At 43.7% G+C, this 15,937-nt stretch overlaps 1 protein-coding gene across 1 annotated transcript in view; it reads left to right on the top strand.

Annotated features, from left to right (window-relative positions):
- Nucleotides 1–15,937, top strand: part of HDAC3 (histone deacetylase 3) — a 378,831-nt gene that overhangs the window by 27,258 nt on the left and 335,636 nt on the right. Inside the window, exon 3 of the mRNA XM_078653501.1 lies at nucleotides 8,669–8,811. Coding sequence (XP_078509627.1) covers nucleotides 8,669–8,811 — 143 coding nt within the window. The remainder of the gene's footprint in view (nucleotides 1–8,668; nucleotides 8,812–15,937) is intronic.

The following is a 15,937-nucleotide window of genomic DNA, read 5'->3' as shown; positions in this document are numbered from 1 at the left end:
GCCACATCAGTCGTCCTTGCTTCCGATTAATCAAACGCATCATGTGTAACTCTACGCTTGAAATGCTAAACTTTTTTTGCCTACTCACTTGTTAAGCGCATCAAGTTCCTCTTATTCGACTATCTCTTTCTAGACAGCCAAACAGGCAACTTAATCCTTTTGGCAACCCTAGTCCGTTCTGGAAATCTTGACTCTCCCTTAGCCACTTTGTGAGGGTTTTTTAATGACTTCCATGTTCCGCTCATCCAAATCCATAGATTTCACACACTTGTCAAAATAAATTTTGTAAGATGCCTTCTTGAGAACCCTGTTAGGCAGTTCATGCCCCCAGAAACGTTTGAACGTCACCACATTTGGAGTCTCTTAACCATCCTGGACAAGGTTTAACCTTAGATTCCCTTACATTTAATAATTTTAAAGGGGACACACCAGTTGTGTTGTGAGGGATGATGACATAACTCCACACTTGCTCGGTCAAATATTCATCACCCTTAAACCGGAAGCCAAAACTGTCTGAATCCCGTCCTTAAGGATATGATTTGCGTGCTCAACAAGTCAATTTTAAACTGGACTACATAGGGCACCTTGTAAATGATGAATCTCATGTACAGTCCAAAAGTCGTGCCTAAGTTCAGGCACAAAATGAATCCTTTATCTTTTACAGATGGGGTTACCACCGCAGCTAGTTTTTACTTGCCTGGCCATTTTCTATAGAGGTCAGCAGGAAAAGGCAGTGAACCTAGTTACGGCCTCTTTAAGAACTTAATTACACCATCAGTATTGACCGATTCAGCAAAATAAAAATAGATCCACTTTGAAAATTAGACCACTACTGACTATATACATGTCCTTTGAATGGGCAGTAAATGGTATAGACTCAAACAAAGTCCATGGCCACCTTCTTCCCTTGGAAACCAGGGAGAGAAACATGACGCAAAGGATTCTCTTCTGTTTTCTAATGCTTATCAGACACTAAATTTGCTTAGAAATTACTTGCACACCTTTCTACTTCTGTGTCTGGCAAGGTCCACCAATACAATTGCTTCAGATTCTTGCAAGGTGAAGTAATCCCCAAGTCTTCATGTGTAGTCTTAATTATGGTATCCCTTAAAGATGCAAAAAGGTAATGCCTCCTTATTATTCATTGAGCTAGAGTTCACCCGGCATGTGTATATCCTCTCCTCTCTGTGCTTGAGCATTGTGCCATCGGCTAACCATTTCTGATGTATTCCGTGACTTTGGCAAGTATACCATCATTCAAATAAGCCACAGTCCATTGTGTCTCATAACTAATCTCCACATTCATGGACAGCATCAAAAGCATCCACATCATCTGTCAATAGCATGCGAGATGAGCAATCTACCTTGACATTCTTAACCTCGGTCACATGCTTGATTATGAAATTGTACTTCTGGGGTTTATATTAAAGTCTTAACTAGTCAGGGTGTGGCCTTATCCACCCCTTTCCCACTAATTAAGTAAACTAATGGCTTGTGGTCTCTGAATTGTCAAACACAATACCCCTAATTTAAGCCAGAAACTTCTCTACAGACCATGTGCAAGCTAGTGCTTCATGCTCAATAGTGCTATCGTTTGTCTGAGCCGGTCATGGCATGCGGGAAGCAAGTGGTACTGTAGTTTCTCTACCATTCACCCACTGGTCCAAAACAACCCCCATACTCACATAAACTCACATCCCCTGTGATCATGCATTTTTTATTTGTAATAAATGGGTTCAGGGCATGTGCTTCCATGCCCATCTTCTTAACTTTCTCAAAAAATTCATTTGTTACTAAGGTCCCTTCAGCTTTACAACCTTCCTTTAATAACGTTCTAAGAGGTTGTACCAAAAGGTCATAACTGCATAGAACAAGCATATTACTTATTTAACCTGAGAGAAAAATACATAAAGTATTTATCTGTGGCAAGAGTTGCTTTCTTAAAGGCTTGGATGAAACAAAATGTAGGCTTAATTCTATTCCCTGAAACTGTATGGCCCAAATACACAACCTTGTGGGTAGATAATTTCAACTTCTCCCTTCTTACAGTCACCCCTCTCTCTTTAAGTATTGACAGCACCCATTCCAGAATGACCTCATGCTCCATGGAAGTACTGGAATGCTTATACACCAGAGATATCGCCATACAGGACATCCATCAGTTCCTGTAAAATGCTTGCTGCTAAGAGAAGCCCAAACAGTAAATCTAGGTATGTGAATGGCTGAACAGTCTCATAAATATGGTCCGCTCCTGAGACCTTGCATCGAGGGGTATCTGATGATATGTTGAATGCAAGTCAATGATAGTGAATTTAGGTAAATCTAAGTATTTCTCCAACATTTCATGTATCCTGGGCAGAGGGTGACAATGATCAGTACTCTTGCTAAGGGTGCAAATGTCAGCACAGAGATCTATTTTACAGGACCTTTTGGATCACTACTGGTACCCCCCACTCTAAAGAATCAGTAGTTAGAATTAAGCCTTCAAAACAGGATGCTTCTAGAAGGGCATTAAGCATGCCCTAGATGCTCAATGGAACAGGCATCACCTGTTGAATTTAAGGAGCCATGTTGAACATAAGCTTTATGTGTGACTTAAGCCTTATGTTGGAGCTCTAAACCTTCATCTCACCAACACGGTCCTGAAAAACTTTAGGAAACTTAAACAGAAATCTTTTCACACTATTTGAACAATTGAAAGCATGTTAAACTACACTCCCCAAAATCAGCATTTCAGCCAATGCCATTCTCTGCACCTGGTCTCAAAAGTAATACCAGTCTTGCCAAATCCTGCTACTACATGACGTCTCTACTTTTGATGGCCACACAAGTCTTGGTTTCAGTCATCCTGCCTAAACACTCCAGCATGGTCATGAAAACCCACAGCATGTCTAGGCCTTGATCTTTAAAATCTTTATGGAGTTGACATCTGATTTGAACAAAGTATATACTTTACCCTAATGCTCACAGAAGGTTTGATCAGTAAGAATGTTGATCAGTGATATACACACACATCATACAAAGAACCCCTGACAGATATGATATAATTTCTACAGCCCGAACCTTGCCAAAAGGCAGTGGAGGGCTGTACATGGTTAAAGTCAAGCATAAAGTCAACAAGTAAAGGAAGCCAGGTTGTGTATGGGTAATGCATAGGGATGTAGTGTTCTTTAAAGAGGTCGGTCTTCAACTCTTCCCCAAATTGGAGAAGCATTTGGGCATTCCTAATGGATACAGGGATGTTGTTTCAGATCTTGGGTGTATAGATGGAAAAGGCGTGCTGTTTTTTTTTTCTTTTATACACTTCTAGTGTACAGTCTCATACTGTCCTAGTTGCGGGTGTGCCAAGATCTATCACAGACAGTAAGCTTCTCACTAACATAAGCAGGGTACTGGATAGCTTTGTAAATGTTGCAACTGGTTTTCTAGATGGTGCGGCCAGCAAGGGGAGCCAATGGGATTCCATCAGGATGGAGGCGATGTGATCATATTTCTTCAGGCCCTGGATGAGATTTGCTGCAGCATGTGGAATGCCCCTAAGGGCTGCCAGTGTGAAGTTTTGGAGGCTGTGGATTAGGCCATTCGCATCATCCATATACAAGAGCATGAGATCTTAAACAGCAGTTCTGAATTCACTTTCTGGAAGAAATGGTTTCTCTTTCTTTAGAAGTGAGAGCTTGTTCCAGACTTTCTTTTTTAGGCTGTGTGAGGTTGGTGTCTAAGGGGAATCCAGGTGATTTGGCATTCGTTGAAAGTTGTGGTTCGAAGTAGGCGGCGTTCATGTCATTGAACCAGGTTTGCACCTTACCTTGTTTATTGTTGACACATAACAGCAATTCTGTTTTTATTGTGTTGAGCTTCAGTTAGGCACTGAACATCTAGGTCTGGATGATATGCAAGCATTGTTTAAGCAGAAGAACCTTTCAGGGAAAGTTGTCTGTCATCGGCATAATGCTGAATCTTGATGCTGTTATCTGTGAGAAAGGCATTAAGCGGTTCCTATCACCTGTGGAGGCCCTGGGGACCTCCACAGGTGATAGGAATCTTTTGTCACCTGGATGTGCCCATGTGAAGAACATTGCTGTTGAATCGTATGTGAGATTCCAGGGTGCATATGAGGGTGTGGTGGTCGACTGTCGAAGGCAGCTGAGAGGTCCAGCAATATCCAAAGGCAGGGGGTCATCTTTTTCTGTGGTCAAGAAACCATATTCTATGATGTGTCGGTTTCCGTGCTGAAGCGTGATCTGAAGCCAGACTGGTAGTTATGCAGGAGATGGCTAGCATTTGATGTGGTCTTGTAGTTTAACATAGATTGCTTTTTCAGTGATCTTTCAGTTGAATTGTAGATGAGTAACAGTTAGGTAGTTGCTGAGGTCATTAGTGTCTAGTGTAGGTTTCCATAGAAAAGGGAGGGTCTGCCTGTCTTGAGGGCAATTGTCTTGAGGAAGAAAGGCATTGACAATGGTAAGTAGGTGTAAAAGAGCATTTCCAAAAAGCTTTGATGAAGGAAGGTGATAAAACATCCTCATAAGATGTGGCTTTAAGGTAATTGGTGAGATCTGTGAGCTATAGGACTTTGAAGGCTCACCATTATAGGACTCTATTGGAAGGGGTGGGTGTAAGAATTGAAGCAGGGTTGGTGTTGTTGATGTGCTTCCGGAACGTCTCTACTTTTATCTTGGATAAAGAGGTTAATGGCATTCGATTTTTCTGTGCAGTGAGGAATAGGTGGGCCTAGGCAAGGGATTCAGGCAATGCTTGATTGGCTTGAACAGCTTTTTGCTTCATTTGATGGATGGCTTCATTGATAGATGTTAAAATAGAATCCACAGACAGCACAACATTGGCCAGATTCACATTCCATTCATCCTGCTCTGCTTTTACTTAGTCTCACCTGGAGTTCTGGCACTCTTACAGATCACCTGGAAGTAACCAGTGTTTTTGCCCGGATTGCAGTATTTGCTCTGGTTAGAACAATTCTCATTGTTTCCCAAGTGTAATTTTGGCTTACACCTTTACCAATCCCCAACAACCCTTTTTCCGAACTTCTGCACAATTTTTCTTGTGAGTTCACAGGAATCACTTGCTCGGTCTCCTGTATGACACTCCCTCTTCTGAAGCCAGTGCTTTAGATGAAAGCCTGAGATTGTTCAATGACTTTGGAGGTGTCTACCACCTGCAAAGGTGTGAAGTTACTGCAGCTGTTTTTGTGTTGAAAACAAACTGAACTCTTATGTAAGTGTAAACACTATTTTCAAAGTTGCAGCTGTAGTCTGCAACCTAGCCCTCCACAGTTTCCTCCATATTTGCTTTGAGAAAGTTATGACATTCATAATCATATGCTCGTCAGAATACTGCTTTTGTGAAGGTGCTAGAGCCTCATGATATTCATCCCAAACTATAAACTGCTCCTGAGGGGCATCTGCCTTTGGTAGTTTGTCAAGTACTTGTTGGCCCGCTAGCCCCAAATGATTAAATAGGAAATCAGTTTTTCTTGCAGCATAAAACTTAGAACCATCAATAGCCATGTATTACGTATGAATAAACCAACACAGGATTGTGGGGCTCATACGCCCTGCAACTCAAATGGGTTTATGGGTTGATTACGGCGGTGGTGCATGCACGGCCCTTGTTCATCTGTCTCTGTACTCCCAAACCAAGTGCGTACTATCTCATGGCAAAAGAGGTCTGATGATCAGGACTAAATGTACCTCCTGCAACCGGCAACCCCAAAATAGTCCCTTACACTGTAGAACGGATGGTATGCCTTTATAATTTTATTCACAGGCGCACTGCACAGATTCTCAACTTTGTGCCAGTGGGCTCTCCAGTTTACAATTTTCACTGAAATCTGTTGTATCAGAATGAGGAGGCGGCACCAGGATCTCTTAACCAATACAAGAGACAAATAGCAACTGCCAGACTGCAGAACGTGAGACTGATCATGAGACGCATCATAACATCAGTGGTGAGCTAGGAGTAAGTAAAAGTGAGCAAATTCCATAAAGGTTGCCTTATGTGTCTGAAATAATGTTATGACCTGTTGAAAATGATACAATTGGGAGCGTATTAACACGTTTGCTGGATTTCATCTAGAAGTAACAGAGGAATATCTGTTATGTACATTGGGATTAAAATTTGCTATTCTATAGTTCTAAAGATTAATAACGTTTTTGGGGGACGCTACAGCCAGAGCAACTAATGGCTCATTCTGTGCACATAAAACACGTGCCTCAGAACTACACTCTTTAACTCTGACTTGCAGGATACGGTCATAGACTTGCTGGTTGATGTCAAAGCCTTGTTCTGATAAGGTTCTGGAAACAACTAGAATGGGTGTTGAACACCAAGTCACCGAGTATCATTGCTACCTCATAGCAAGCCGATATTTCGAACCTTTTATGTCTTTTAAAAGGTTAGCAGTTTTCTTTAGGAACTTCTGATTTTTCTCCACTAATACAAGGCGGTCACCCATTCTGCTGCTTGCTGTGATGCCACTAAGAAATCACCATGACTCCCGCAGATCCCTAACATACTTTCCTCCTTTCACAAAGAATGGTCTTCTGTCACTCCGGATCAGTAGGTTCTGAAAATAGTACTGAAAGGTCACATTTTAATTTTCTCTTGGTTTCCCCTGTGTTGCCTTCAAAGAAAAAAAAGGCAGAGCTTCATCGGCAGATACAGAAGCTCTATGGAGCTAGCCTGTTCAGTGTGGAGCCAAAAAAGTGGGGCAGGGTTTTCATTCTAGGTGCTTTATTGCATCCAAAATACTAGGTCATCAGACTTCTCTTTGACCTCTACGACCTTAAGCATTTTCTTTTGGTAGACATTTTTCATAAGATAGGTTAAATTCTCAAGACATTACATAATAGAAACTGGTTGCCATCTTTTGTCATCTAAGATGCTTAGTTTTACATACCCATCAAGAAAAGGCATCTGTGGTACCTTAGATTTCAGATAGGATTGGGCACTCTCAATATGGATACATATCCCCCGGCCTCAACTCCGTCCAAAGTTTGCAGCGCTGCTCTGATGGGGCTTTTCCACCTCTGCATTATGATGTAAAAAACACTACCATGTTCCAGTGGTGACTTGTACTTGTAGCAGGGAAGGGAGTGGTCGGGGCACAAACGCACCGATAAACACTCATGCATTCACACAGGCACACAGATATCCATTTACAACACTCACTCCCAAATATTTATGCACACAAGCACGCACCAAATATTAAAATAATAAATTCATACTTCTCTCTGCAGCGTTCTGCCTTGGAGAGCCCAGGAGCTCTTTCAACACTGGGACCTTCGAAATTGCCTCAATCGTTTGCAACCGTCCTTATATAATAATATTCATGAGACTTATATTGGCCTTTGCAGTCCTTGATGACAAATAATTTCACTTGGCTCTCGCTGAATATCCTAATTGGCATGCAACAGTGTTTACTCCAAAACATATGGTACGTAAAGACACTTTGATAATCTACACCTTTTACATCCTCATATTAAAGAGCTTGTTCTACAGTTGGAGGGTAAGACGGGGATCAAGTTTGGTCAGTCCCTCCTTGGTGCCAAGATCATTGAAACCAATAGCATTTTGACTGTCTTTTTCACTATCACCTCAAAAAGAAGTATAGGTGAGCTTCAAGCTCTCACTTCAAAAGAACCTTCATCGATTTTCAGTAACGATAACATTCTATTGAGAACTGTACCCTCTTTTATGTCTGCGATTCTAATGGAAACGTATGTACACCTGAAATAAAATCCACTCTACACACTAAGACCGCGTTCCTCCTCATCTTCTGAAACTGTACACAACTTTGTTATTTTCAGGGTTCTTAAATTCTCCTGGGAAAGAATGACCACCTTCAAGAAGTGTGATCATGTTTTCGTTACTCTGGTGGTTTTATCCCAGCCAACCAAGCAATTGAGGATAGTATTGGAAGATCAGTGGTCTTGTGTATATTAAAAGCATTTGAGGTGAGAGGTTTAATCTCCTCTGTCAGTTTGTGCTCATTCCCCTCGGACTAAGGTGTACTCACTGAATTTTCAAACCCATGTGTCTATTGCAGGGACTTGTAGCACAGATACTTGAGTTTCCCTGCATTAGTTATGTAATTATTACTCACTGGTTACATCTTCCCTTTAAAGAGTTGGCTCTTGAAGTTCTTTTCCCTCTACTTGCTTGAAGTCTGGTCTCGTGTGTCCTGTCACCATCCAAGCATGTGTGGCCTCTTGCTCCTTCAGACCCCTTGTTAATTTTGTTATGAGTACACCATACATTGCAGAAAATAATTTGTTGAATATGGCCTTGCATTATTGATGGATTGGTGAGGGTGCAGCTTGGACAAGAAAAAGGGGCGCTCATTGTAGATCTGCTCAAAACATTAAAGTGGCTGCATCTTTTAAAGAAGCCTTTCCAAGTCCTGCCTGCTGCACATACATTTTCCAATTATCAGAGATGGAGGGAGAGCATGAAGTAAAAGTATTGATGTCATCATGAGCATTTTCTTTTCCTGTCCTTTGTACTTTAAAAAGGAATAAAGGTTAATATAATTTGGGGTACATGAACTATGTGGCACTAGTGGCCACCTAACAACAGTTCTCATTTGTTAACAAGGCTGCTTTCACATCCCCGCAAATGCTTGATGCCAACATTTCTTGTCTTCCAGGTATTTAAGCCCTATCAAGCTTCCCAGCATGACATGTGCCGCTTCCATTCGGAGGATTACATTGACTTCCTTCAGAGGGTCAGTCCCAACAACATGCAAGGCTTCACCAAGAGCCTGAACACCTTTAATGTAGGGGATGACTGGTGAGTAGGGAAGAGATTAGTACATGTTCAGCATAGTTTAACCAGGGTATTAACAGGGGATGCTGTGGGGGTGGGCGTGGCTTGGGAACATGGCCAACTAGATGCACCTTGCAGAGCTCCTGCTGGCATAAAGTAATCCTGTTGAAAATCCTGCAACATCTGGATCACTTATGCCACATAAATATCCGGTTTGGCACACATGTCGATTAGTGTGTGTGGAGGCGGAATCTACGGTCAGGGACGGCGCTACTGATGACGCAGCGATTGCCTGTGGAGACTCGGTCATATTGAATCTCAGCAGCTGCCGGGTGCCTGGTGAGGCTTTTCGAGGTGCTGAGGCCTGAATCATTGCAGGGGGAGCACGCCAGGCACGGTGGTCCCCTGCACACAACAATATTGCCGGAGAGCAGTGATTCTGGGCTGCTGAGAGCATCATCTGCAACCTGGCCACGTGGGAACCGGGGCCTGAAGGCACCCTCACAAACTGAGAGGAGAGGAAAGGAAAGGAGAGCAGAGCACTGCCTTCTGGTACAGAGGGGCTATTAAATAAGTCCAGGATGTCTTCGGAGTCCCAACACCCAGCAGCAACAGCCTAGACGCCAGTCCAGGTGGGGGCAGATAAAAGCTCTGGACACATGTGGCACGCGGGGAAACATTGCGGCGCTCTTAGAAACAGGCCCCTCGAGGAACAAGACTGAGGTTATGTAATGCATATGGCAGACCCGTGAACACATCTATTGAGAGTTCAATGAGGGGTGGAGCTTTGAGGCGGGGGACCGTGTAAGGGAGCTCAGTGAAGTGAGTGTAGGGCATTTGAGGAACAGGAGTTGCCCCAGAGGGAACAAGGCAGGGGAGATTGCCTCCTTGCCGCAACCAAGACTGAGGGTTACATAAACGTTGGGGAAACCTAGGAGTGACCCCTAAAAAAAACGCCGCAGAGGGCTAGAGGACTGCCCCTGCTGCCCAACAGGAGAGCATGGTACAAGGGGCACCCATACTGGTTTGGTGCAAGGGACCCAAAATAGCTAGTGCCAGAAGGTTTGGGGAGCTGCCCTGAACTGTGCACCGCAATGGGGGGAAGGATAAACCAGCCAAACTGTCTCAGATAAAGAAAATTGTGAATTAAACACATGTGATCTATACGGAGTGGGTGGAAAACGATTCACGGGTCAGGAGTGGGCAGCAAGGAGATTTTGCCCTGACACTGGCAGACCTGATGGCAGCAATTACCAGCTCACAAGAAGAGCTGGTGGTTAGGATGGACTTTGTGACCATCACCGGGAACCTCTTGCGCACAGATCTCCGGAAAGTAGTAGACCGAGTCACTGGGACAGAAAGCTTAGTCTCGAAACTCAAAAATTAAGTGAAGGAGATAAAAAACAGACAGTACCTATGTTGTCAGAAGTGTCTACAATACTGAAGGACTGGGTGGAGGACCCTGGCATGTCAAGAAGAAACAATTTGCGCTTTATTGGGTTCCCCGAGAATGCTGAGGAACAATCGGCAGAGTTGTTCCAGGAAGACTGGATTGTGAATGTGCTGTGATGCAAAAAGCTGTCCAAATTCCGCAACACATGACATACATACACGGAGTTGGCCCACTTCCACTGCCTGGGGCGCCCCCCACGGTCATCATAGCCGGCATATTTAATTTCCGCGACTGTGACATAATTTTGCAATATGTTCGGATGAAGGGCCCACCACAGTTCGAGGGGAGTAATATCTCCATCTTCCCAGATTACACAGAAAAAGAGCAAGATTTGTGCAAGAACTATATGACAGTCTAAAAGCCGCTCTGAGACCGTGGCCTGAAATATAACCTAATATTCCCTGCGAAAATGCAAATTGTGCACAAAGGGAAAGTGCTGTTCTTCTATACACCGAAAGAGGCAAGTGACTAGCTTGACAGACTGGCTGGGAATGCACTTTTGAGAAATGTCCCATGAGGATGGATCCGTCAGCACGCAGTGCGACAAAGGGAGACTGAGAGATTGGACCATGTCATCAGCAAGCCAGAACTCCTCAAAACTGTTGGGATAAATTGTTGTCTGCCCTGATGGAACCCTAGCAGATACGGTGTGGGTGGCGGACACTTGAAACTCATTCTCGAGACCCACGGTAGACCTATGGTCAGGAAGCGATAGCACAGACACCAGCCTTACTTGAACTACCCCCAATTTCATTTCAAGGTCCTCTGGGGCGAAGGGGTAGGCCCTGTGTGGTGGAGACATTTGGAACACTGCTTTGATCGAATTTGCAGCCATTGGTAAGACAGTATGAAATGGTAAGGGCATGAACGATCTGTGTAAAATGTGTAATAACTAATGTAAACGAATTGAGGACTGATGGCTCAGCCGGCAGGAGCAAAAGTTAACCCTGCTACCAGGGGGAAGGGCTTGAGAGCCAAGGGCCTTGCCACTCTCATTGGTCAGCGGAACACTGGCTAAGCACTAGTTGGGAAAGAGTTAATTTATTCTCGGAGAAAGGGGTTTGGGCGGTGTATGAGTTCCCACAAACTGCTAGTTGCAGGGTTGGGTTTGTTGCATGTACTGCCCGAGGGAGGGGTGAGTTGGAGAGCTTCCAGTATTGTTTTAGAGTTTTGTTTAGGACGACTTTGAACTGCTGGTATACGATTGCCCCATTGCTGATGTTATGTCATGTAATAATAGGGGGTGGGGAGTCCGCAGTGGGAGTACAGTTGACCGAGATAAGCGGTAACACCACAAAAATACTGCCATGGATTATCAGAGGGGTAGGATTGGTGAAAAAACGATTGAGGGTCAATGCCTGTATGACGCTCTGTGGAGTTTCGATGGCCATTCTGCAGGATAGACATATCTGGGGGGATTTCATACAGGTGCTGCCAAAGAGATGGAGGAGTCGCCTCTACTCCACCTCCCTTTTTTTTTTTTGTTCTTTTTTTTTAAACCTATTTTATTGAATGCTAAAAAGAGAACCATTTCAATATGGCAGTATTGATGCAGTGACTACATTGCACAATTACAGCACATCATTATCAGGTGAATAACAACATTACTTATACTTTTTAACAGATAAAGTTCTGGAACCTAAATTAAAATCCCCTCCCTACAACAATTAACTATTAGCCCACCCAATTTCCCTCCCCAGACTCACGATTGTATCTGCATAACTCAGCGGAGGCAAACTAGTTACAGTATTGTCTATGGTGTTGAGTACATAACTTACAGGCTTACATATAATACTCATGTGGGGTTCGTATGGGGGCGGTTATCCAATATGGCCATGATAAGTGTACAAGGGTACAATACAATACAATACAATACAATATAATATGTCAGTGCAATAATGGTGCAGCAGAAATAAACGATTCCAACAACATATCCCATTTCAGAGAAATTGGGTTCTTCCTCCTCTCTCTATATTTTCTTCAGATCTGATCTCCATACTTTCTGCCCTCCCCCATCAGAAAACGTCTTCATGCCATGCCAGTGGTGGTTGCGCAGACTTCCACCAAATTGTAATTGATTAATTTGCAAATATTAATAGTAGGTTTGCGAATCTGGCCTGTATTCCCTGTGACTTATGCTTCTTACCGACTCCCATCGAGCAGTATTCCATTGTATTGTGCCCCGACCCAGGTGCTACCTCTCTTGATAAATTTGAGGACAGTCGCCCAGAAGGGTGTTATTCTTGGGCATGCCCATAACATGTGTATAAGTTCAGCTGGTTTTGTGTGACATAGAGGACATGCATCGGCTACACCGGGGAATATTATACTCGGTCTGTGTGGAGTCAAATATGCTATGTGTAATAGCATGTAGTGGATCTGTTTAAACTTGGGGTTACTGGATATTTTCTTGGGATATTCCAGCATTCTTTCCCACTCTTTATCCAACAGTTCACGACCTATGTCTCCGGACCATTTCGCCCTAAGTATCTGCAGCGGGAGTGCCGCCTGTGAGCAGATACTAGGATATAGCCATCTGGTTAAATTATTCCCATTGCCCATTAAAGTTCATGCGTCTGGGGTTCCATGCCGTCTGGCAACCAGGTGCGTCTCATGTACCTACTGATGCTGGGGTGGAGGATATATGGGGAATTGGGTACCCCCTGCTCTCTGACAAAGGTGTCATGTTCCATAAGCATAATGTCCATAAACAATAGTGCGACCGTAGTGACTCCCTCTTCTGACCACTTGGTCAGACATCACGTGGATATTATTCTGGATGGTGTGGAGGATCCCTAACATTGGGATGTTAGGGGCATAGTGGTTTAATCCTTTGGTATAATGAATAGCTTTCTTCTAATAGTGAATGGCACTTTTAACAGTGGTGGGGCTGATGTTAGAAATTTACTGTTAGGCAATAGTAAAGTATGCAGTATGCCCATCTCCCATTCTCTCTGTGACATACCAATTTCTGGCAAGTGGAGCCCGCTGTCCAGTATGAGAGCCACTGGAGCTGGCTGGCCTAACAATATGCCTGGAAACCTGGGACACCGAGGCCTCCCCGGTCCATGTTACGTTGCAATCTAGAAAGTCCTGTTCTTCTGCGTCCCTTACCCCAAATCAATCCAGTCAGCATTGTGTTTAGTGTTTCAAATATATGTGCTGGGATTATTATCGGAAGGTTAGTAAAGTAATCTAGGGAGCATAACCATTTTAGATATGGCCACTCTTCCTGACACTGAAAGCGGTAAGGAAGTCCAGAAAACAATTTGTGTTTTTAACGCCTTGATTGCAAGGCCCAAATTGCCATCCAATAGATCCTGTGGTTCCTGTATATTTGTATGGCAAGATATCTAAACGTGACAGGAGCTATGGGGAATGACCAGTGACCAAATTGAACGGGTTTCTGGCGTGCAGTGTTCTTAAAATAATAGGCCTAAGATTTGAACTCGTTGATAGCGAGTCCCGAAAGTGTTTGAAATTTACGAAACACCGTAGGAAGTGGATCATTAGGACCCCTGGGTTATTGAGATAAAGTATAATGTCATCCGCACAGGCCGATAAACTATGAGCAATGCCCTTCATCTTGATGCCACTGTCCCCTGCCACTGTCTGAATCTTAATAGCTAGTAGCTAGAGTGATAACACAAACCGGAGGGGCGATAAAGGGCATCCCTGTCGTGTACCTCTGCCTACCCGGTAGGGCTGTGAAATATGAGCTCCAGTTCTGGCCCGTGCCATGGGATTCACGTACAGCAGCCAGACCCAGTTCACATATGCACTAGGTATTCTGAACAGCGAGATGGCACGTAGATTAAAGCTCCAATGTAGGGTATCAAACACCTGTCTTAAGTCGAGGCAAATGCAACTCGGCCTGACATTGTCTACCGGCACCGTGGTGAGTATCTGCTGCAGACGTCTAGTGTTATGGGATGTACTCCTACCAGGAACGAAGCAGCACTGGTCTATATGTATCAACTTCGGTAAGTAGCTATACAGTCTACGGGCCAGAATCTTACTAAGAATTTTATAGTCTGTGTTTAATAAAGTAAGAGGACGATATCCTGACATTCCTATGGGATCTCTGCCTGGCTTTGCAAGGGATGAAAACCAGGCCTGTCTTGTGGTGGGGGGCAAGAAATCAGCTTCTAACGCAGCCTGGTACAATTTTTCTAGATGAGGGATCAATTGTGCCAAAAAGGCTTCATAAAATTCCGCAGGCATACCATCAAGCCCCGGGGTTTTGTTTTGCGGGAGTTCCTTTATGGCCGCTCTAATTTCGGCTTTTGTTATTGGTGCTGCCAATTTTTTTTTTTTTTTTTGTGGGGGGTCTTCCAGGAGCTGGGGGAACTCCGATCCTTTAAGGTAGTTGCACAACTCCCCTTCTCGGAGCTCCTCAGGTAGTGCATATAGGTCCTTATAGTATTCCCTGAATGCCGTGTTAATGTCTAGTTGTGTATGCACTGTGGTCCCCTTCAGTGTTTGAACCTCGTGAATTGGAGCAACTGTCGGAAAATCCCTTATAATCCTTGCTAGAAGGGCACCTGCCTTATCCGCCTCTGCCTGTTGTTTCTGCGTATAGGTGCGCAAATCAATATTTCTCAATTGCTCTAGGAGTTCTGCATATTTTATATGTGCCTCCTGCAAGGCCACCCTGTTTATTTCGTCTGTCACAGCGGCCCGCTCAAGTCCTCCCAGTCTGTCTTCTAGTTCCCGAAGCTCTCCGGTTACTGTGGCACGGACCTGCACTTGAGCGCTAATGGCCACCTCTACTCTACCTCTGTCATATAGTTACTGCTTGCCTATATACCGTGTTAAGTTAGCATGAGCTTATTAAATGTTAAAACGCCATTTTACCTTTGACTGCTTCTGCACACGACACATAATTGTTGTTTTAGCTTTCAGCCTAGAAGAGCGTTGTGATTTACACGAGAATAATATGTTATTGCTCTGATATCAGCTTTGCTTTGTAAACTGTGTCTACAGTGAGTGCAGAAGTCTTCAAGGATAACTCGATATAGTGTTGTTGTGAGGTCTGATCTTCGCACCTTCCTAGACATAACATAAATGCAGCTGCTGCCAAAATCTGGCTTTAGGCGCATTTTATATTGCTTTGCATACAGCACACGACACACACTTGATGCTGTTTCGCATGCAGAGAGCTGGTGCAAGATGATGTGATCCCTTCACACTAGGATCTTGAGTTATGGGGCCGCCCTGCTAAAACCCACTGAGACCTTCTTAGATATAATATAATATGCTAGATAGGGAGGGTGAGAAATAGGTGTTGTTGAACCCTATTCATTTCAGCATATTTAGTATGTTGTCACCTTTTGCATTCTATGGACTAGTAACTATGCTGATAACTTTGCTTCTTATAATATGTTTGCTTGTATTATCTAAGATACTGCGTTTGAGAACACTGCATTAGTAAATAAATATTTCAAATATGCACGCGTCCTCATTTACTCCACGCTCTGGTTTGAAATGATTGTATAACGAAAGAGTGTTCATGTATTCCACGTGACCTGAGGTATTCTAAGTTCATGTTCTGGTTTGTCTAAACATTGGGAGTGTGTAATGACCAATGAGATACTGTAGCTAGCTCGGTAAGGGGATTTTGGGTACTAAGGTGAGTTTTGGCACACCCTAATTCACTGAGGTTCCAAATCTCTATGCACAGTTCTGTAGGAGAAC

Source organism: Lissotriton helveticus, chromosome 7 (genome assembly GCF_964261635.1).
Source record: "Lissotriton helveticus chromosome 7, aLisHel1.1, whole genome shotgun sequence".
NCBI classification, from domain to species: Eukaryota; Metazoa; Chordata; class Amphibia; order Caudata; family Salamandridae; genus Lissotriton; species Lissotriton helveticus.
Note: the sequence above shows the minus strand (reverse complement) of the source record. Positions and strands in the feature narration are given on the sequence as shown.